Genomic DNA, 24,315 nt, shown 5'->3' on the forward strand with positions numbered 1-24,315 from the left:
AAAGTTATCAATCATCAATCAGCGGCTCTGGGAACACTCGCAAGAGATTAATAAGAATGTGGACAAAAGAGCCTATCTTGTGGTTCGAACCACGCGTGATATTTCTGAAGCATATTACATTTGTAGAAATAGGGATCAATGTATCATCCATTCGTCATTATCACTACTTGACTGTGAGTTTAACTATACAGATAATTCTTAGGCAAATGCTTCGAAGGAACGTCACACATGCTGCCCACACTATCATCTTATTCCTGTTGACATGCGCAAGTACTTGGGTACTTATATATCCTTCTAACGTGAGAATAGACCAGTTGTTAGTGAGCACTCGTGCTTTGTGCCTCCTCTTTGCTTCGTGTCTGTGCTCCTCACGTGCTCCCAGTTGGCTGAACAATTATCATATTAATGCTTGCTGCAATTGTGAGGCAAGATTTGAAGTGACGTTGATTCTTGGCAGGAACAACAATGAGCATGCACTGCTGGCTTTGGAAGCCTATCATATCAGAAAAAGTGCTCATCTTTGCGCAAACGACACGTCTCTGTCACGGCACTCATCAGAGTTTGATTTCATTTAATCACGTAAGTAATACACTGCTTCATTTTTCAACACAGATTTCACTTTTGTGTGTGCTTTTTGTCGATTGCGTGGCACATGTGTGGTGTATCGTCCGGTTGCGCATGTAATCCCGAATCAACCCGTTTTGTGAGCTGCCTACCGTTACACGTGTCTGTTATCAATTAGTGAACCAAAGCTATATATACTTTTAACCAACATGAGCCATGGCCACGTCACCCATTCATCATAGCATCACACACATATATATATATATATATATATAGGGTGAGTGACGGCAACATTGACGCCGGTGAGCAGAGGGTCGTCCGTGTGTGTGTGTGTGTATATATATATATATATATATATATATATATATATATATATATATATATATATATATGTGTGTGTGTGTGTGTGTGTGTGATATGGCACAACGGGAGCGTTGTCAACAAGGATAAATATATTTATTTCCCAACAGTTTCGGGAGGGGCCCTCCCTTCATCAGGGGATGAGTTAACGTTCCACGTATGAACGATACACTTTCATCACACCAGTTCAGGACATAAGAAGTCACAATGGTTATTGTTTTTGTATAACTCATGAGTATAACTCATCCCCTGATGAAGGGAGGACCCCTCCCGAAACTGTTGGGAAATAAATATATTTATCTTTGTTGACAACGATCCCGTTGTGCCATATCACATACCTTCACGAAGACTAACTGACTCATTGAATAATTACTCCCACTATATAAATATATGTACACACGGACGACGCTCTGCTCACTGGCATCAACGTTGCCGTCACTCACCCTATATATATATATATATATATATATATATATATATATATATATATATATATATATATATATATATATATATATATAAATATATTGTCATGGAGTTGTGACGTGGCAGAAGGGAGTCGACTACAGATTGAAGATGAAACTGTTTATTCGTGCCGAACTTGTGGCCAACAAATGAAAAGTAAGATTACAGAAAGGCACTGGCACTGATAGCGGCGAGCAGAGCGTTGTCCATCGATCAACTGACAAGCAACGAAGCGTGTCAGCATTGAACCATTGCCATAGAATATTCTAGCATTATCGCTAGCGGCGACGTAGGTTCACGAATCATCTGTGATGTTCCGGAAATGGGCATAATCTTAACAAAACAGTCTATTATAAAGCCTTGAAGCTCCTCAAACATTGGAGGCATGGTTCGCGCCGAACGTAGTGTAACGGGGTGATAACAAAACCTAAGGAAAAGAACGTGGCATCGCCCTTCTCTAAAAAAGGCATCGTCCCAATGCTTTAACAAAAAATCAAGTTACAATAATAAAGACAATAAACAATAAGTACAGAAACAACAACAAAATACAGTCCTCAGGTTCGCGCATGGAATTGCTTGAGGCATATGACATGAACGGCTTCAGGTCAAGCACGGCGCCATGGGGAGTTCGTAATGCCGTCGAGAACAACACCGTAGTTGAGTGGACCAAGACGTCGAACTATTCTGTACGGTCCGAAGTATCGTCGCAGAAGTTTTTTAGTGAGTTCTTGTCGGTGTATCGGCGTCCATACCCAGACACAGTCCTCGGGCTGGTACTCACCGAAGTTTCGTCGAAGATTGTAACGGCGGCTGTCGGTCGTCAGCTGATTCTTGATGCGCAGGCGGGTGAGTTGACGAGCTTCTTCCGTTGCTGAAGGTAGGTGGTAACGTCGTGGTTCTCTTCTTCAGCAACGTTTGAAAGCATAGCGTCAAGTGTCTTTGCTGGGCTCCTTCCATAGACCAACTTGTATGGCGTTATGTGCGTCCTTTCTCGGGCGGCTGTACTGTATGCGAAGGTCATATAGGGAAGGATTTCATCCCACGTCTTGTGCTCGACGTCGTTGTACATAGCCAGCATGTCGACGATTGTCTTGTTTAGCGACTCGGTGAGACCACTTGTCTGTGAGTGGTAGGCGGTAGTGTAGCGGTGGATTGTCTGGCTATGTCTCAAGATCACTCCAGTCAAATCAGCAGTAAAAGCCGTACCTCTATCAGTAATGACAACCTCTGGTGCGCCATGACAAAGGACAATGCTCTCAACCAAGAACTTGGCTACCTCTTTTTGTTTCCCGAATCGACGATCCTTTTGTTTCCCGAATTCGACGTCCGAAGCGGCCCCGGTAGGTCCATCCCGTTTTGTTGGAACAGACGGCGAGGTGGTTCAATCGGCTGAAGAAAGCCTGCTGGCCCTGTTGGTGGTGTCTTGCGCTGCTGACAGTCTCGGCATGTCCTCACGTAACGAGTGATGCCGGCCATAAGGCGCGGCCAGTAGTACCTTTCTTATATCCTCGCGAGCATGCGGGAAACATAAAGGTGTCCTGCCATGGGATCATCGTGCAGGGCCTGAAAGAGTTCTGGTCGCAGAGCTGAAGGCACCACAAGAAGGTACTTGGCTCGAAGCAGCGAAAAGTTCTTCTTTTTTCAGAAGGCCATTTCGCAGCAAAAACTACGTAAGTGCCCGTTTGAATACCTTCGAAACAACCGAGGTCCTCACCTCGAAGTATTCGATTAGGCTCCTAAGTTCTGAATCAGCCCGCTGGCGCTCAGCGAAGTCGTTGGCAGTTATTGTTCCCAAGAAGCACTCATCATGCAGGTCTTCGGGCGGTGGTGGGTCGATGGGGGCTCGCGACAGGCAGCTGGCGTCGGAGTGTTTTCTACCGGACTTGTAAATGACGGTAATGACGTATTCTTGAAGTCTCAGGCTTCATCGGGGAAGGCGACCTGAAGAGTTCAAGTTAGCAAGCCAACACAAGGCGTGATGGTCGCTCACAACTGTGAAGGGCCTGTCGTAGAGGTAAGGACGAAACTGTGACATCGCGCAGATGATGGCAAGGTTCTGCTTTTCCGTGATGAAATAATTTCTTTCTGCACTGGATAGTGACTGCCTAACGTAACTGATAACTCTTTCCAGTCCGTCAGTTCTCTGCACAAGGACCGCGCAGAGTTCCACACTGCTTGCATCAGTGAGCCCTTCTGTTTCGGCATTTTCGTTGAAATGCGCGAGTATCAAAGGCATCTGCAGGCGTCGTTTTATTTCCTCAAATGCTTCATCCTGTGAAATTTTCCACTTGAACTTGATGTCAGTACTCGTAAAGTTAGTGAGTGGCTCGGCGATGCTGGCAACGTTTCTGAAGAAGCACCTGTGATAGGCGCACAGGCCGAGAAATCGACGCACGGCCTTCTTGTCGGCGGGCGGCGGAAATGTAACGATGGCGGCTGTCTTCTGCAGATTGGGTCTTACTCTGGCCTTGCTTATCACATGGCCCAAAAACGAAAGTTCCTTGTACGCGAAGCGGCACCTTTCTGGCTTCAGGGTCAGTCCAGAAGTCTTGACGACTTGACGTACAGCTACAAGGCGCCGAAAATGGTCGTCGAAGCTTGAGGACAACACGACGACGTCTTCCAAGTAAACGAGAGAAGTCTGCCACTTCAATCCTGCCAGCACTGCGTCGTGCCTTTACTCATGTGCTTGTATTCGTTGCTGAAGTTTGTGAGCCGTTCACTTGCCTTCCCTTCTCGCAGCTCGGCTATTCCTCTGGCAATGAAAATTTGGCGGTTGATCAACAGGTGTTGGTCGCCTTCAACGACGCCTTGCAGATCTATTGTTTCTTGAGAGCTGACGGAAATGCTGACGCTGGAGCAACGAGGAATGGTGACTTGATCTTCCAGCGCTTTCAAGGTGTGGCTTCCTGACGATGTGTGCGGCGGCAGTGCATTTTCTCTAGATAGTGTTATCGACTTTGTTCTCAAGTCTATGACCACACCGTATGGAGACTCAAGAAGTCCATTCCAAAAATGATATCTCTTGAGCAATGCTGCAGTACAACGAAGCTTGCGGGATAAATATGACCTTTATAGGTCACTCTAGCTGCGCAGATTCCCGCTGGTGTCGCCAGGTGATATCCGGCTATATGGATTTCAGGGGCTACCCAAGTGGTCCTAACTTTCTTCAACTTCGCGGCGAAAGTCCCATTGATGACAGAATAGTCGGCTCCGGTGTCGATGAGAGCTGTGACACTGCGGCCGTCGATGAGAATGTCGAGGTCACAAGTTGCGCTGCGGTTAGCTTGCGGCGTTGGATCATGGCTACGACGGTCTGCACCAGTGTTTCGATGTTGCGTAATCAGGTCTTCTGGCCACGAAGTTTCGACAACGGGACTATGTTAAGGTCACGGCGGGTTCTTGAGACGTCTTGTCATCGTCGGCGACGGCGGAGGATCTTCGGGAGGTGTCGTACAGCAAAAACACCTGCATCGGTTGCTGCCCTTAGTTTTCCTGGTAAGGCTTGGAGATCAGCCCCGAGCAGGGCTAGCGTTCCTTCGATACTGTGAGGCGTACCGGCCTAGTGACGGCGAACGGTAAGGGTGCCAGGTTGTCCGCTGTGCTCCTGCAATGTAGTCGGCAATAGCGTGTGGTCGTTCATTCTGTTGTGGACACGGCGCGTTGACGTCTAAACCTTGTAGACCCATTTGTGTAGATACTGGCAATGGCGGTAGGTGTGGCTGGCCTCTTTGCAGTTATAGCAAAGCGGGCGGTTGTCAGGGGCGCGCCAAACGTCGGTTTTTCTTGGCGCACAGCGCTGGCCTATGGGAGGTCAATAGGACGTCGATGATGGTGGTGGCGACGGTTTCTGACGACGGAACTGTGGTGGAGCAGCATCCTGAAGTTGGCGGGGAGGAGCGTTGCGGCACGCTGCAGCAGTGTAGCTCATATCTTCTGGCTCAGGCAGCGGTGCTTGGGGAATTCGAAGGAATTGCCGAACTTCTCGCACGATGTTGGTGATCGAATTCACTTGAGGCTGCGTCGAAGGTAACAGCTTGCGCAGCTTTTCCAGCGTGATCGCTCGAATGGTGTCACGAAGGTTGTCGGAGTAGGGTGGCTGAACTTCGGCATACTTTGGCATCGAGCGGCGATTGAATTGTGAGGTGCGCATCTCCAGCGACTTCTTGGACGGTGTTTGGTGGGTTCCGCATCAGACCCGTTAACATCTCCTATTTTACTCCTCGTATGAGGAAAGATACTTTCTTATCTTCAGGCATTTCGGTGTCGGCAAGGCAGAATAGCTTGGTCATCTTTTCGGCCAAGAACGTGACGTTTTCGTTTGAAAGATGTGAACAGGTAGGTTTCGAACAGCGCTTCAGCCCTCTCTTTTCGAATGACTCTCGATATCGTAGCCAGGAACCTGGTGTGGCATGTTTCCCAGGTTGTCAGGATTTGCTCCTGGTTCTCGAACGAGGGGCATTTTGTAAAGCGAAGTAAACATGACAAAGCTTATCTTCGCTAGTCCAGGTGTTGAAAGCAGCGACTCGATCGAATGCTTCAAGCCAGTTTTCCAGGTCCTCGACTGGCGATCCGCGGAAAGTCGGTAGCTCCTTGGGCTGTCGGAGAACGATTGGTGTAAGTTGCGCGGGAGTCGTCATTGTTGCTACTGTCATAGGTGTGATCCAAGGCTGCCTGGTGTTTTCGGGAAGGGGCCTGTACTCTGGCTGCAGTCCCTTTTATCTGCGACTTGCTTGCTGTTCGGCGATGGTGTCTTCTTTCCCACTTGGGCTTGGTTCACAGCTTGACAGGGGCGTCCGGTACATGAACGAAGCAGCACCTCCACCAGATGTGACGGAGTCGTGATGCAGCCGAAGAAAGTCGACTACAGATCGAAGATGAAACTGTTTATTCGGGCCAAACTTGTGGCCAACATATGAAGAGTGAGATTACAGCAAGGCACTGGCACTAATAGCGGCGGGCAGAGCGTCGGCCGCAAATCAACTGACAAGCGGCGAAGCATGTCGGTATTTATATTCTTGACATTGAAATTCTAGCATTATCCCTAGCAATGACGTAGGTTCCCGAATAATCTGTGATGTTCCCAAAACGGGTGTATACTTAACAATATGATCTACTAAAGACTCGAAGCTTCTCAAACATCATAGGCGTGGTTTTCATTGATTGATATGTGGGGTTTAACGTCCCAAAACCATCATATGATTATGAGAGATGCCGTAGTGGAGGGCCCCAGAAATTTCGACCACCTCGGGTTTCTTAACGTGCACCAAAATCTGAGCTCACGGGCCTACAACATTTTCACCTCCATTGGAAATGCAGCCGCCGCAGCCGGGATTCAAACCCGCGACCTGCGGGTCAGCAGCAGAGTACCTTAGCCACTAGACCATCGCGGCGGGGCTCGTAGGCGTGGTTTGCGCTGAATGTAGTGTAACAGGGTGATAACAAAACTTAAGGAAAGAAACGTCACAATATTTATGAAAACACAAAAAAGAAAACAATCCAGAAAAGGACTCAGGCGCGTGAAATCGAACTTAGCACCTTTGCGTCATAAGTGCGAGGACTTAACCACTGAGCTACCAAGGAGCACGTCCTACAAGGTGCAAATGGAAAGCTATTTTATTTCGTGGGTATTTGTAGTTAGCAGAAAAACACTAATAATTAACAGATATAATATTCAAAATTGTCTAATCGAATTTTTTCAAAGTGATCTACAATTTTCTCATTAAAACTTTTTATTCATCTTCGTTCTTTCATAAGTCAGTTAATTAAAGTTCTAAGTAAACAATATTTTAGAACACAAAAAATAGTCTGACTATTTCCAGGCAACGATCCCCAACATGCATTTGGTCACGTCGTAATTCCGTGTGTCGGCATATTTTTAAACTTTGGCTAAAGGTAGCTGGAGCACCCTGTATATTAATTCACCTCACCTGTTCGTTTCTTTACAATGACGTGACTAGAAAGGCACATTAAGCAGTTTATGCAACTAGCGACACGACGTATGACAAGGAATGCACAGAATGGAGAAATATCGGTAGGCATTGTAGTGCATACGTATCCTAAAGGATTACGGCCACTAGCGTGGGTTCGATCTCAGCGAGCCGCAGGGTAGCCGCTAACCATCGCCATGGCAAGAACACAGTACTACTCAAGGTCGGAACACTTCATTGTCTGCGGCAACATCAAAAACGCTATACAGAGCCCATTGCAAAGGTGCTGCGGGAAAGCAAATGGGCTTATCCACGCCACAAGCGAGAAGTACTACACAGGGTGACACAAGCAAGTTTCCGTGGTAAAAGTAATTTACGGAGACACTGGGACAAAAAGTAATTCACGGAAACACTGGGAAAAAAACCCGTTTGCTAGAGTGAGGGCATAGGCGCTCGCGTTGGCTTCGGAGAGATACGGGTCAGCGCAGTTTGACCATGCACTAGGACGCTGTACCGCTCTTTGGCCCAGCATTCGGAAGGGAGGGCGACATAAGGCAAGCGTTCACCGCAAGCTCAAGGCGCTGTTGGTGAAGTCCGAATGAGCTCCAAACAAAAGGAGCCGACGGACGGAAAAAAAAAACGTGCTTACCCCCATGTCGTCTCCGGAGAGGTCTCTCTGACTCACAACGCGCACGCGCAAAACGTCCCAAAAGACTTTGCGCACGGTTCCACAATCGACATCCGCTACAAGGTGAGAGGGGTTAAACGTCACTCGTCGCTCCCCCAGCACAACAGACCACGGAGAAGGGAAGTCATGTCGAGACAAGAGAACGCAGAAAGAGGCGGCGAAGCCCACGCAAAGGCGGCAGACTAGCCTCATTCCTACACCCCCTCTCCTAAATTTGCCCATTACCGGTCTGCAAAAGCCAGCCAGACGTCACTCATGCAGTTAAAATGACACTGCTATGAGCGACAGCTAATCTCAGTCCAGCCCTGTAAACTGCTGCTAAAAAATGATGAAGAAGAAAAACATTAACAGCAACAATAAACACATGACACTATAAATGTTTGCGAAAGAGAGCACAGGGAAGTAAGGCTAGTGTTCGTGGCGCTAAGGCGGGATAGCATCCAACGCGCGGAGGGGCAGAAGAGCGTGACAATGTCCGCTGGGTGTGATGCCGTGCGGGAGATCAGAGGCATGAAAGGGGGTTCGCTGATGGCTTGTGGCTAGTCTTGATGATTGGTCAGCGAGTCCGATGAACGCCGCTTCAATTGTGGTTTGGAGGCCCGTATTTCTGGCTCGATGATGTAGCTGGGACGTTGCGGGAAGCCAGGTCTCTCCGGGGATCAGGGAGGCTGAACCGGAATCGGCTGCGAGGCGCCCAGGCGTTGGCCGGCAGCGTATAGCTGCTGTCAGCTGGCCTCGCGCAAGAGCCAAGCTGGAAAGGGCAGCAAGGCTTCTAGACGATGGCTGAGAGCAGAGCACATCATCAGTACGTCAATGCCCCAAGCACCTCTAGTGCCCACGTCGACGGGTTGAAACCACGATGCGCGCTTTCCTGGGCACGCACACACACACACCGCCGACGGCTGTGCGAGCAAAGGCGCAAAGCTTCTTTCGTCCTCTCCACACATAAGCACCAATGTTCAAGGTCACAACTTTTTTGCCGGTAGACGAAATCAACACGGAAGAAAAAGTAAAAGAGAGCAATAATAACACCCAATATATAGCCAAAAGAACATAAAAACATCAAATACAATTGAACACTTAATATTAGACAAAAGAAACATAAAAACATATACACATGAACACTTAAAAAAAAAGACTGGTGTCAACTTGGGCAGGGTCGACTTCTTAACGAGAAAAGGCCGTAAAGAAGCTAACCTATAGACGGTTTCGTCAGTGCCTGCTGGTTTCTGGCAACATTATGCCTTCACCAAAAAACCACCCCAGGAAACATCCAGTTTAGCTTGTTCTTGCGTGGTTTTCTGGCAACATTATGCGTTCACCAAAAAACCACCCCAGGAAACATCCAGTTTAGCTTGTTCTCGCGTGGTTTTAGCGATTGTTGTTGGCCGCGGCTGCTTGAGTTCCGATATTTTATGCAAATAAAATAATTTCGATGTAGCGCTCACAACTCGAGTACAGCTTTATCATGCCAGGATGCAGTCTGCAAGCCTGAACTAATTTTATATGCTAGTCAAAACATTCTGTTTTGATCACGGAAGAAAACTGGATTCACGTTAAGGGCACGTAGGCTTGTTCTTCCCACTTCATTAAAGGCAATGTAAAGCTCAGAGCACACTAATGGCACAGAGAAGATACTCAGGTTTCAGATTAGTCGAAGGTCCTGATTAACGAGAACACATCAGTCGCTGTCGTCTCCCATGATCGTGGCAGATACGTGTACTGACGCGTGCAATTTGTAACAAAACGTGAAAGCGAACACTGAAAATGTATCACAAAGGTGTTTCTTGTACAGTTTGAACGATAATAACGATGCATACCGTTTGAAACGACATGGGGCACAAAGTAACCATGCTCTACATGAATCGCTGCACTGTGTACGTCGCGGTGTCCATAATTCATTGTCAATGCATACGATTTTTTTTTTTTTTTGAAACCAACGCTGTGTGTGGGCACTCATCTGTGCGAGCAAATCACCTGTCTTTTTGTCGCTAGTTAATATCCCTGCATCCTAGCTCATTTAGCTTTCAGTGTGAACATGGCTTAGGGGGGTTCAACTTGAAAGTTAGATTAATGAATAGCTTACTCGTGAGCAGACCATAATACTTCACATGACCAAGCCCCAGTGGATGTCATCAGATAACCCGTACATTTTATATTTTCTCGGTCACACGAACACTTCACATCGCGAGAAATTCCAAACACCGATGATCTAGAGAGTGTTCGGCGTGTTACAGGCGCAAAGATAAGCGTTTCATCTAGAGTTTGTGTGCTTAGACAAAAACATATGTTCGGGGTTTTACAGAAGGAAGGTTTTCTGTTCTAGTCGAAAAGCTGAATTGAACAACTTCACTATGAATCGGGCAACTCTTCTCCTGCATGTCGACAATGTGGGTGCGCTTTGAAGACACGGAAAAGGAAAACACGGGTGTGCACTGTCAATTCTCTGTCCGCGTCTACAAGGCGCGTCCAGATTGACATGCAGAACCAACTGGCCCAATTAAGTTCGCTGACAAGCTTCTCCTGCGGGCGCGGCCACTGCCAGAGGTAACATGGAGGAGAGGGCTGCGCTCATTGGAACACCATGGCGGATATTTTGTGCGGCGCCCGTCGGCCACGCAAGCCGTCTTACCTACAACAGTGGCCGCACCTGCACCTGTCGTGTACTACTACATCGAGCCCATTCACGTGGCCACTAGAAGTGGCACCAAATACATCCTAAAGAATGCGCAAGAAATAATAGAGCAGCAAACTCAAACACACCACGAAAACATCGCCGGGACAATTGAAGTGCGTTACCAGAAGTGACGCACCAGAAGTCTGCTGGGGTAGGCCGTTCGGCGCGAGCCAGTTTGTTTACAAACATCAAAGCCATCTATACTGAGGCTAGACAGTAAACTGGGGGCCTTCGGTTGCGGAGAAGTCCGCCGTTCACAGCGAAATCACGAAGGTGACCACTTCCTCAGATTATACTGGTGTGGGGTCCAAATGCGGTTCGCCGTCCCGGGTGTGCCCCGTTGCTTGTACGAAGCGCCGCAGGGCGCTGGTGCGAGCTCGTCAGACTGTGACGAAGGGCTTCAGGTTTGCGATGTGGGCACGGCTGAGCTTTTCCAAAAGGTGATCTTTCGGCAAGTACGCGCCACAGATGCTCACTGACAATCGGTTTATGAGAGCGGGTGGCGTACCAACCCTTGGTTCCACAGTTTGTCAGACGTAACAGGCACGGAATAGCGGTAAATGACATGCTTCGTGCCGGGCCATGTCACAACACTGCTCAGTTTGCAAAAACTTTCAAGCCACTCAGGTGACCGGCCACGAGTTTGTCGTGAGAAGATCGCAACAGTGCAGCTCTCAGACTATAACGGGTGGATGGACTCGTCGTCAGTGGCTATATACTTCAGCAGGAGCCCGTCATGGTCCAGAGAAATTAATCCGCCGAGGACTCAGTGATACACGCTGTTTCAGCCCCCTATACGCGCTCGCTGCGGAACAAGCAGCCTCATGGCGCTCTATTTTTTGGAGGCAGTTTATTGGCGTCCGCCGCAGGGCAAGCAGCGTATACAGTGCTCCGTTTCTCCGAGACTCGAAACAAATCACTTTGTTGCGCCTTTAGTAGCTCTTTGCTGCCAAAAGCGATTCCCATTCTCCTAAAGGTGGGAGTCTGTTATCACACCCACTCAGGACTGCAGCAACCACCGCGTGCACGGCGTCACGGGTTCGCTCTCAGAACAGTGGCCTTCGGAATGCTCCCCGAAGGCCACTGTTCCACCCTAAACACTAGCGCTCGTTTAGGGCGTGGCAGAAAGATTCGCGGGTATACATTTCCTCCACCTCACTTCAGGCGCAGGTAAGGTCGCGCTCGCCCAGTATCTTACTCTGTGTGCGAGACGTCTGACGTTTCTGATTGCGTCCATATGAAAGGCTGGTAGTTTCTGTCGCATTGTGATGAAATACCACAAACGTGAATGAACGCGAAAGAATTAATGGCAGCAGTGAAATTTGAGCAACTGGCACAAGAATTCCTGAAATAGACAACCAACAGGCATGGACGGTGCACAGCAGATCGTGTTGCATGTGCTGCCAGTTCTTGTTGAAGTTCACGCGTTCTGAGAAATGAATTATGGTGCACTATGCTCTGAACAACTCCGGAGCTCATTTTTTCATCACTGTGGAACCGATAACTAAAGATTTTGTGTGGTTCGAGGCTGCTCCAGTTCATACCAGTGTAAGGACTAGAAACATGAATGCACGTATACTTCGCGGTAAAATATTTTGTGCAGTTCTGAATCTGTTGACGCAGAGGGAAAAGTTGGATGTGCGCTTGCAAACAACAGAAGACACCTTGCCCCAACGCTATCATTTCAAGAGCCAAGAAACGAAAGCTACGAAAAAAAAAAAAGAAAACATTCCGCATTCTATTGAGCGTGTTTAGGTGTTTTAGCGCATAAATGCAGCGAACAAGCTAGTTTAATGTGAGAGGTATGGTCCGGTCGCACGTGCACTTATGATTGAGACCAAGTGAACATTTCTCATCACTGATTACTAGAGGCCGGATTTTTAGGCACTAAAAAAGTGTGTTTTAGGCATCAAAAACAGGCAGCTAGAACACCGTTTTAGGCCCTCAAAATCATAATTATAGGCACAATGAATTTCTACAAAAATGAAATATCCCAAAACAACGTCGGTGACTTGTGTCTGCGGCAAGAAGCAAAAATATGATGTCGTTTAAGATAGCAGAAAGATACCAACGATTCAACATAGCCACTAGAAAATAAAAATAAAAAATGTCCCGCCTCCTGATTATATCCTGCATTTTAAACGGTACCTCATTCAGAGCGTTGCACCTGAGATTACTCTACTTGGCATGTGCAGTTTGTGTGCTCTGTTGTGTAGCATGAACGAAGAGCACTTTGGTTTGGGCTAGCTGCTTTGTATCGCTTTGAAAGAGAAGTGCAAAGACAAAGAGAAAAGAAAGACAGCACTCTTGTCTCCATGTCTTTCTTTTCCCTCCGTCTTTGCACTGCCTTTTCAATCAATCAATCCTTTTTCTAGTACTTTTACTTACTCTCTTCACAACCGTACGCATGGGGAGAGGGAAATTTCATGACTTGATATACATGTACACCATCTGTTTAACTACCGCCGATAGTGACGTTACAGAGGAAAGCTGATGCCTGGGCCACCCCCCCCCCCCCCCCCCTGCCACACGGGTCGGTGTGAACCCCCTCTTCGAAAAAAATTACTGGCTACGCCCCTGATTATAAACTTCTAGCATAGATACTAAGATCCACAAATCAATTACTGTAAAATAACCACAGTGTCCTTATAATGTTTTTCAAATCTTATGAATGTATTACTTCCCCAGTACATTTTACCCCGAAGCTTTATAAGTACTGTGGGCCTTGAAGGGACCGACAACTGCCCAGAACATGAAATGAGATGACTGTACGGATAGAAAGATTGTCCCTCATGTCGACTCAAACCAACCCTGTTTTTTTTTTTTCATGTAAAGTAGAGTTATATTTTTATTTCTTCATTAAAGGTTTCGAAAATAGATTGTGGCACCCCTCAGCGAAAGAAACTTCCATTATCAGATGTGACCTGTTATGTGGCCATAAACTAGTGTACACGGCCAACAATGGTATTAAAATATTCTTTGCTTCTTTATAGTAACAGATATTACTCCATAAAAATGTACATATAGGCCTGCTTTAGTAGTACTATAGTGAACTAGACAGAGGTAGGGGATGAGCAGAGAGCGGAAGCAAGCAGCTAAGCAAGCACTTTTTTAAAATTTTTAGGAATCTTTGTTGTCAGGGAGTTCCGAAGCAACTTGCATGCTTTGATGAGTGCGGTGAGTCGGGCAGGTTGATAAAGATGCATGACTTCGACATCTTAGTGCCAAAAACGGAGACGAAAGAAAGAGATGTAGACAACATGAGCATTCATGTTGTCTACAACTCTTTCTTTTGTCTCCGTTTTTTGGCGCTAAGATATCGAAGTCTTGCATGCTTTATTTTACTTCCTGTGTGCGTTTCTGCCCTTATTGTTCTATCATGGGACACATAGCTTGCTGCGCAGTTCAGATCTTTGCAAGATGCAATGAATTGCAGCATCAGTCAGAAAGACTGTAAAGTACTCTACAGTTTCATATACGCTTAAACATAACGTGTCAGGCCAACTCAAACAAGTATTATATGAAACTGTTCCCAATCCACTTCATCTGTGAGCCATTTGTGAACCTGTGGAAGACATTCATTTGGTACTGTAGTGATTAAAACTACGAGAAAGTCATCTTTCCAAAAAGATTATTTTTGACTTCCCATTGTAGTAGGGGTAGAAATGATGGAGATAAAATGCTGAGGTCCATGGACGATTAAGTGTTGTTAGCAAGGCTATATTATGCTGGCTCTTTTCTATTCAACACACTGGCACCGGAAGAAAGAAGGAACTGTTCAATGAAACGACCATGTGCATCGCGCCGAGGATCACCCCATAGTTTGCTATGCACATTCAGGTCCCGAAAGACTAGACAGGGTTTTTGGTAGTTCACGTATTAAGTACTGGAATACATGTTTTTCAAGACAGTAATGTGGAGGTATGTATGGAGAGCAGATGGTGACAAATATATACAAAAGAACTTCTCGAACAACCACTGCCTCTATGGATGTTTGTTGTGGTAGATGTGTGCATGCTAACCCTTCATTAGCAATAAAGGCTACACCGCCAAATGATGCCACAACATCATCTCTTCCCTTTTAGAATATGACGTATTGACAAAGAAAATTAATGTTCTTGGACTTTAAGTGTATTTTTTGTAAACACAGCACTTTTGGTGAATGCTTGCCTAAGAGTTTTTGGATATTGTCGAAGTTTCGAAGCGGTCCTCTGATGTTCCATTGTAAAATATGTGTTTCCTTATTGGGAGTAAAATAGCGCTGTGCGCACAAAATCGAAGTGACTGGTGTCTCAAAAAAAGAAAAGTGCCTTATTTCACGGAGCTTTTCTGAGGCTGTGTAATTATCGTTTTGTCTGCTTTTTTTTTTTTTTTTTTCGGAGTGATCGAGAGGCTCTCACTGCTCCTTCAATGCAGTCTGTGCCGGACAGTCTTGTGAGTCAAAGCTTATCAAAGACTTTGTCACGGTGGATGAAGCCTTTGACCCCATCAGGCCAAAGCTGCTCTGATTGCTGCCCTGATTGCTGCCAGGGTTGACAGGGGCTTTTGGTGGGGCTGTGTTCAGCAAGGGCGGGGCAACTGAGGCTGCTCCCCTGTTAGGGGTGGTGGTGTTTGACTCAGCAGGCCAAACATTGTCCAGAGCATCATCGAAAACCGCAGCGGTGCTAATCCCCCTCGCACCACTTTGGCCTACAATGTGTTTCCCGCAAATGCAGGAAAAAGCACTGCCTCGCCTTGCGGAAACTGATGTTCAGTTTGATTTTTGTAGTAATTATTTCTTTTGCCCTCTTTCAGGCTGCCCATAAAGTGGAATATGCCGCATGGTCTCTATCTTAGTTGGGGCAGTGAATGTGAGGATTACACTTGTCAGCGGAATGCCCTGTGGTGCCGCATCTTGCACAGGTAAGCTGGCCTCGGCAACTCTGGGAGTCATGGCCAAACCGCTGGCATTTAAAGCAGTGACGTGGATGGGGTATGTAAGGCCTCACGGGCAGTTTGAGGTGACTAGTTACCATTTCAGTCGGAAGTGTTGTGGACCCGAAAATAAGTATAGTATGTTTCGTGCTAATTTTTATGTTATTTCTTATTCTTTTTATACGCTACAATTGGATGACACTTTTGTCTTTCTAACCTGTCAAAAGTTCCACGTCGGACGAATCCATTGGGTCACCATCTGATATGACGGTGATATAACAGTGATGGGCTGGTCACCGAATGCTGTTTGGTCGCTTTGTAGCCTGCGCCTAGCGTTCCAATCAGGCACTTTGGTACTAGAAAGGGTGAGATTTTCTTCTCATTCTTTTTTGTACTGTTGCAATGGACTATGTGATACTCATGAAAGTTGTCTGTCAGCTAGGTGCAGTCCAAAATAGCATAGGTGCGCCAATTTTTTGAGGGGCGATCAGTTCAAAAGGAACTAGGAGATGCCATGAATAGTGTACACTATTCATGGCATCTCCTAGTTGCTCATTCGGCAGCCATGCCAGCTGCCCACCTCTGAGCGCAATGCGGGGATGCTTTGAGATGCGCGGGAAACATATTAAGTGCCAGCCCTACATGGCCCTTATACCCAAGATAGAATATTTATACCAGGTTTAACCCTTACTGCTGAAAAATGAGGAAGTAATATAGAAGTGGGAAGACAACAGAACACATCCAAAAGTAGTAGAAAAAGACAAAGAGGTCGGACAACAAGGAGGCAGAAAAAAAATCACAGCATATCCACGGAGTTAATGATGATAAGTGGGTTAAGCTCTGCAGGTACATCAGTAAACCGTGAACCTCTGTAAATCTTGCCAGTTGATCATCATGTAAAAAAGTGGAAAACATTTAGTGCCTGTTTCACCGCCGCTTGTGTGCAGCCTCGGCATCGCCGGCTCTCGCTCCATACGCTTTCTGAGCCCTTCGATCCACTATCGTCGTCCCTCATACTCAAAGCACACAGACTGCCGGTGAAAGAGGAAGGGCACAAAGAGCGAATGCATTTTATAGCTTTGCCTCTAGCAGTATTTTATCACACTAGAGCACGCATTGGAGTGAAGCAAGCACTGCAACACCATCTCATGAGCAAACCGAGTACCAGCGGTGCGAGTGCCACAGCGCCATCGCCATTGCCATTTTGTGAGCAAACCGAGTACTGGCGGTGCGAATGTCACAGCGCCAGCATCATCCCGTCTCATGAGCAAGACGAGTGCCACATCGTCATTGCTATCTCATCTTGTGAGCGAGCCGAGTACTAGCTGTGCGAGTGCCACATCACCATCACTATCCTATCTCATGAGCAAGCAGCGTACGAGCGGTGTGAGTACCACAGCACCATCGCAATCCTATCTCATAACCAAGCTGAGTACCAGCAGTGCGAGCGCCACAGCACCATCACAATCCCATCTTGTGAGCAAGCCAAGAACCACGGGGGCGAGTGCCACATCGCCATCGCCATCCCATCTCCCGAGCAAGCTAAGCACCAGCAGTGTGAGTGCCACAGCGCCATCGCCATCCCATCTCATGAGCAAGCCAAGTACCAGGAGTGCGAGTGAAACAGAGCCATCACCATCCCATCTCGTCAGCAAGCCGAGTACTAATGGTGCAGGTGCCACAGTGCCATTTTGATCCTCATCCAATCTCGTGAGCAAGCCGTGTACCAGCGGTGCAAGTGCCACAGTGCCATTGCCATCCGATCTTGTGAGCTTGCCGAGTACTAGCGGTGCAAATGCCACAGTGCCAGCGCCATCTCATCTCATGAGCACGCTAAGTACCAGCGGTACGAGTGCCACATCGTCATCACTATCCCATCTCGTGAGCGAGCAGAGTACAAGCGGTGCAAGTGCAACAGCACCATCACCATCGCCACCCAATCTTATGAGAAAGCCGAGTACGAAGCAATACTTTTTTGCAGACTAGTTGGTTCATGCTTGAAAAATTGAATTGCTGCACAAACTTTCCTGTCTCCCTTGTTTTCCTTCAAATTTATGCAGCAATTCAATTTTTCAAGCCGAGTATGAGCGGTGTGAGTGCCACAGTGTCATCACTATCCTATCTTATAAGCAAAGCCGAGTGAGTAGCAGCTGTGCGAGCGCCACAGCGGCATCGCCATCTTATCTTGTGAGCAAACCGAGTACCAGTGGTGTGAGTGCCACAGCGTAAAGCCCCTAAAACTTTGTAAAGTAGCGAGGTACGTGGTTAGACTGGCAAGCTTTCCCAGGAAACGAAGAATCTCATTAAGAAGCGTCAAATCATGAAAGTCTCAAGTACAACAGACAAAATAGAACTGGCAGAGCTTTCGAAGCTGATTAATAGGCGTAAGGTATCCGATGTAAGAAGGTGTAACATGGAGAGAATTGAACACGCTCTGAAAAACAGAGGAAGCGTCAAAGCAGTGAAAAGAAAACTTGACATAGGCAAAAATCAGATGTGTGCACTAAGAGACAAAGAAGGCATAATAACTACCAATATGGATAGAATAGTTAAAATAGTGGAGGAGGTTTACAAAGATCTAAACAGTAGCCAGGACAACCACGACCTTAATACTATAAAAACTAGCAATAACCCAGGTGACACCCCACCACTAATGATAGAAGTCAGAAAAGCTTTGAAGAGCATGCAAAGAAGCAAGGCTGCTGGTGAGGATCAGGTAACATCAGATCTGCTGAAAGATGGAGGACAGATTGTGCTAGAAAAACTAGCCATCCTGTTTACGAGGCGTCTCCTGACGAGAAGAGTACCAGAGTCTTGGAAGAACGCTTACATCATCTTAATACATAAGAAAGGAGATGACAAGAACTTGAAAAATTACAGGCCAATCAGCTTTCTCTCTGTAGTATACAAACTATTTACAAAGGTAATTGCTAACAGAGTAAAGAAAACATTAGAATTTAATTAACCAAAGGAACAAGCAGGATTTCGAACAGGCTACTCAACAATCGACCACATTCATACTATCAATCAAATAATAGAGAAATGCTCAGAATATAACCAACCACTATACATAGCCTTCGTAGATTACGAGAAGGCGTTTGATTCAGTAGAAATATCAGCCGTCATGCAGACACTGCAGAAACAGGGCGTCGATGAAGTATATATAAACATCCTGGAAGAAATCTACAGGGGATCAACTGCTACCATAGTGCTTCATAAAGAAAGCAACAGAACACCAATCAAGAAGGGTGTAAGGCAGGGGGACGCAATCTCCGCAATGCTATTTACCGCGTGCTTACAGGAGGTTTTCAGAAGCCTTGAATGGGAACAGTTAAGAGATAAGAGTTAATGGAGAGTACCTTAGTAACCTGTGTTTCGCCGATGACATTGCATTGCTGAGTAACTCAGAGGACGAATTGCAACTCATGATTACGGAGTTAGACAAGGAAAGCAGAAAGGTGGGTCTTAAAATTAATCTGCAGAAAAAGAAAGTAATGTACAACAACCTCGGAAAAGAGCAGCGCTTCGAGATAGGTAATAGTGCTCTTCAAATTGTAAAAGACTATGTTTACTTAGGGCAGGTAATAACCGCGGAGCCGAACCGCGAGACTGAAGTAACTAGAAGAATAAGAATGGGGGGGAGCACATTTGGCAAGCATTCTCAAACTATAACGGGTAGATTGCCACTATCCCTCAAGAGGAAGGTATATAACAGCTGTATCTTGCCGGTACTTAGCTACAGAGCAGAAACCTGGAGACTTACAAAGAGGGTTGAGTTTAAATTGAAGACGACGCAGCGAGCAATGGAAAGAAAAACGGTAGGTGTAACCTTAAGAGACAAGAAGAGAGCAGAGTGGATTAGGGAACAAACGGGTGTTAAGGATGTCATAGTTGAAATCAAGAAGAGGAAATGGACATGGGCCGGGCATGTAGTGCGTAGACAGGATAACCGCTGGTCATTAAGGCTAACTAACTGGATTTCCAGAGAAGGCAAGCGGGTTAGGGGGAGACAGAAGGTTAGGTGGGCAGATGAGATTAAGAAGTTTGCAGGTACAAATTGGCAGCAACAAGCACAGGGCCGGGTTAACTAGCGGAACATGGGAGAGGCTTTTGTCCTGCAGTGAACGTAGTCAGGCTGATGATGATGATGATGATAATGATGAGGTACGTGGTTATTCACGTGCCTCTTCTCTTTCCCCCCTCCTACGACCTCTCTGAGACTGACACCGCGACGGTAATGGCCAGATGCCGTCACGTGGAATCGCTCACAGTGTTCGCTGGTTTAATATTGCTCGCGACTGCCATCTTTGCTCTGGAGGCGCAGACTCTTTGGGACGCAGCGCATCTGTTTTGACGGATACGAACTTGTCCTTCCATGCGCGCTGTGCTGTGAAATACGTTTCATTCAAGAATGTCATCGCTGTTCGTTGCCGTCAGTGGTTGTTGCGCTTTCTGCTGCCAGAGCAAGTCTAGCGATGGCCGAAAGCTATTTATGATACCGCCCGTTAAGCGCAACGAGTTGCGACAAAAGACATGGTTACGTAGAATCAAAAATGAGAACCTCAGGCCGACATTTTCGAATCCAATTTGCGAATTTGCACGTCTCTCATTCGATGTTTGCTCAATTCAATGCCTGCTCTAACGCCGTAGGTAAGTTGCAGTTAATTGTGCAGGACATCGCGATCTCTCACTCACGTTTCATTAACGCTTCTGGGGGGTTGGTTTTCTTTTTTTGGTAAACAATAATTGCTTACGTGTTCTGCTTGTCATTATGTGCCGAATGATTTGAGTTCCTGGTACTGGTTTGAGCACATAGAATGTACACGCGAAGACGCTCAAAATTGTGACTGTGCAACTTCAGAGATCTTGCGTTGCTATTTTGAATAAACAAAACTGGAGCGCAGCACCTCGCATTAAGATTGGCACTCTCCATTATATTTTCTTGTGTGCCCGTATATTTCAGAGCAAATTGCTCTCTGCGACTCTTTTACGGTGACCGATCAGCTGGGGGACTCGCGATGCAAGGGCAGCTATGCAAAGCGTGCATGCTTCCGAGTCATTGCATGCGTGCATCGTTTAGAAACCTCACACATACATGTCATTTCGCGTGATAGTTTATTTGCTATTTTGTGTGAAGGTCTATATTCATGTGTGGAGCTCTGGCGAAGTAATCGTGTATGGTGGCACGCTAGTTCATTTATACGCTCGCTCATTCTTTCAGCGATACAGTTCGTATGTGAGATACGTCCACAGGGCTCCCTTCTGAAATATGATTGGTGCGTCTAACCACTTCACGAAACAACCACAGTTGTTCGAATGTATCAACTGTGCGCCTTCTGACACATTACAGTCTTAGATACCTCACCAAACGCTAAAATTGGTCGTCGGCGACATCGCTGTTCCGCTTCAACAGCGGCAACGCGTGTTATTGGTTTCACTTCGTGACAGTCACTGTGAGTTCTCTCTGCACATATTGTGTACCCTATATACGGCAATGCTTGCACCACCCATGTGCTGAGTAAGGAAGATAGTCGCATGGTCCAATCGGGTGACTATCGCACCAGCTAACAGAAAGGTAAGCCATAGCAGCCCCACATGAACATTCAAGCGATGTTATTCACAATGTAAATTATTCCGAGATGCCCTAAAGGATGGGCCAAGAAAAAAAATGTGGGTTCTTGCTCACGATCACATGTTTACATTTAAAAACATACATACTAAGGGGTGATGCGTCCAAAGTTAACATCTGGTCACTGCGACGCCGAATGACTTGATCAAAGCACGATCTCACGTACGCATTGCGCGTGCGTGTGATCCGTCTTGGGCCATGTTACACTCGTTAAGATAATTTTAGGTTGAGCTAGACGGGTGGCGTGAATGCTCTCAGCGCCCTGCCTGCCGTGCAAGCACTCTGGTCGTGAAAGGGCGTCTGCTACGAAGAGCAATGCAGGTGGCACCACATTCGAAAAGTGTGTGCAAAGGAGAGGAGACCGAGGAAAAATGAGAGCAAGAAGAAGAGTGTCGCTACTTTACAAAGTTCTAGAGGCTTTACCACAGCGCCATCACCACTGCCATCTCGTGAGCAAGCTGAGTACTAGCGGTGTGAGTGCCACGCCGCCATCGCCATCCCATCTCCCGAGCAACCTAAGCACCAGCGGTGTGAGTGCCACAGTGGCATCTCCAACCAGTCTCGTGAGCAAGCTGAGTACCAACGATGCGAGTGCCACAATGCCATCGCCATCCCCTCTCGTGAGCAAACCAAGTACTAGAGATGCGAGTGCCAATATGCCATCGCCATCCCCTCTCGTGAGCAAACCAAACTAGCAGTGCGAGCGCCACAGCGCCATCGCCATCGCATCTCTTATTCGTAAGTTTTACATATGGAAGAATGAAGCAAAATTTAATTGGAAAGCACTTATCACTTTGTTCTACAGTCTGTAAACAAGCATTGCAAACAAATATTTATAACATAATCAATCTGAAGCAGATCCGAGGCCTATACTTCCCATGCTGGTTGAAGCACCGCTTAAGAGCTTACATGGACAATTGCACCACATTCCCCTTTAAGCTTTATAGTATGAAACTTTATGGTATTGGCCCTACCTTGTGGTAGTTATTTGTTCACTCACTTCGCTCAAGGATGTACCAGACCAGCGCAGAATGAGTAGCTGTTTATAACATCCTCATACTTTTCACAGCCACTTCAATACGCAAGTGCATATGCCATGCAATCATCCTGGCCAACTACATACACGAAGTCTTACTGTACTCAAGTAATGCCACTGCAAATCCCTCAGTGTGTTCTCTACTATCTTCACCTCTGCGGCATCATAGCACAGACTTCTTGCCGATCATATTCCTGCACAGTTTAGGTACAGTCTACTCTCGTTACAGTGAATCATGATGATCCGGCAAAATGAGTCCGTTTTATCCAAAGTCCACAATATCCAACTCCCCGTAAGGGGGAGGGGCATGATGTCACCATGGGACAATTGTTTCGATTTCGCTCAGCAGTATGAAAGAGGCTAGTTCAGCTAATACATGCTGAATGTATTCGACAGCATTGTTTCAGAAGAGTTGAATAACCAGCAGCAGTAAATTACAGCAAATGTTTTAATTAATGAACAAGTACGATTATAGTAGACAAATTACAGCGAAAGTTTTAATTAATGAGCAAGTGCAGTTACAGTAGATGCAAGGGTGCTATGTGGCTTCTGTACAGCAGCAAAGCTCAGCCATACAATAAAGTGTTTCTAGCAAGCTTTTTCAGGCATCTCTGTTAATTGGCTTCGAATAAATTCTTATTTGCGTGGACGGGAAAGCATAGCTGCCTAAATAGGGTAGCCTGTGGGACACTCCGAGCTGTTGCTCCCACGTAGCCTCCACAGCTCACTGGACGGTACAAAGTTGGTGTGAGTGTTCTGAGCTGAGAAGCACTAAGGCACCTTTTGCATTAATTTTCTAATTTCACAGCAGCACGTTTTACTTTCAAAGCTTTGTTAGGTACTACATTATTGAGAACTAACTTACAATGATGCCAAGGGAAGTATAGGGGATGTTAGTAGAAGTAATTGTAATATTAAAGGTGAATAAACAAATGAATAAAAAGATAACTTGCAGCCAGCACGCACCAAACCTGTGACTTTCGAATAACACATTTGATGCTCTACCACTGCATTCATGCCTCCATCCACTTTATAGGGTAATATGTGCATTTACACATTGTAGCATCAGTCAGTGCTGTAGTCAGTGAGTCTGGAACACTCTTCTTTTGCCTGTTGACAGAACGCAGCACAGTATTGTATGTATTACGAGCTAGTCGCTGACCAATAATCTCTCCTGTACTACCTGAAGGCGTCATGTCTGTCATAACGAGACCCTTGCTACAATTGCAGGAAAGAAATGCAAATTTAAGGGCTCTTTTTTTTTTGTAACACAAAATATTAATGAGAACTGACAGACAATGCTGCCAAGGGAAGTATAGGGGATGTTACCAGCAGTAATTGTAATCTTAACTGTGAAGAAAGAAAAGTGGACGAAAAGATAATTTTTCACCGGCAGGGGCCAAACCTGTGACCTTCGAATGAAGCGTCCGATATTAATTTCAAAGACATGATCAAATATCTTGTCTAATAACATCCTCTATACTTTCTTTGCGCACAATTTTCCGAAACTCAAAAGTGTCGTTGTCCCTCAGTGATGAATTCAGCTAGAAACTCTCTGGCCCTGAGCCTTTTAAAACAATGAAGAACATCAGGCCACCTATACACAAGGCAATCCACATTAAAAAGTGAGACACTGCACCATTTTTCATTATCTCTGTCTTTGCACTATTTGAAGAAGCTGGCCGTAACAAATCCTTACCTCGGTCAGCATACCACTGGGGGTTGGCAATGAACTCTCGGATGTCGGCCAGCAAACGCTCAGCTATGCCCGCGTCCAGAATGACCGAGTCCAAAGGCCTGCGCTGCCGCGGCAGACCAAAGGGCCTCCACTCAGAGCCCATTGCACAGTAGACCACTGTGCGACCGGCCTCCTTCTCCAGAGCAAGGGCACGGGCTGCAAACATGTTGAGAACGTCACCTGATCGCTATGTGCTTCCATGCTGACTTACAGTGCTATGTGTTACTGTTAAAAAGTCAGGGGGAACCTATTATTAAGGTTTGTTGAAATCGTGTGACAATTACCTTAGGTATTTTAAATATTTGCAGTGGTGC

The 24,315-nt window shown here is 46.4% G+C and overlaps 1 protein-coding gene across 16 annotated transcripts in view; it reads right to left on the reverse strand.

Moving 5' to 3' along the window:
* The window catches only part of Bcs1 (mitochondrial chaperone BCS1), a 628,019-nt gene that overhangs the window by 339,685 nt on the left and 264,019 nt on the right, over positions 1-24,315 (reverse strand). For all 16 annotated transcript variants that reach the window (XM_075884748.1, XM_075883609.1, XM_037429366.2 and 13 more), the window contains one exon: positions 23,963-24,157. In XM_075884748.1, coding sequence (XP_075740863.1) covers positions 23,963-24,157 — 195 coding nt within the window. The remainder of the gene's footprint in view (positions 1-23,962; positions 24,158-24,315) is intronic.

Source organism: Rhipicephalus microplus, chromosome 1 (genome assembly GCF_043290135.1).
Source record: "Rhipicephalus microplus isolate Deutch F79 chromosome 1, USDA_Rmic, whole genome shotgun sequence".
In the NCBI taxonomy this organism is placed as follows: domain Eukaryota; kingdom Metazoa; phylum Arthropoda; class Arachnida; order Ixodida; family Ixodidae; genus Rhipicephalus; species Rhipicephalus microplus.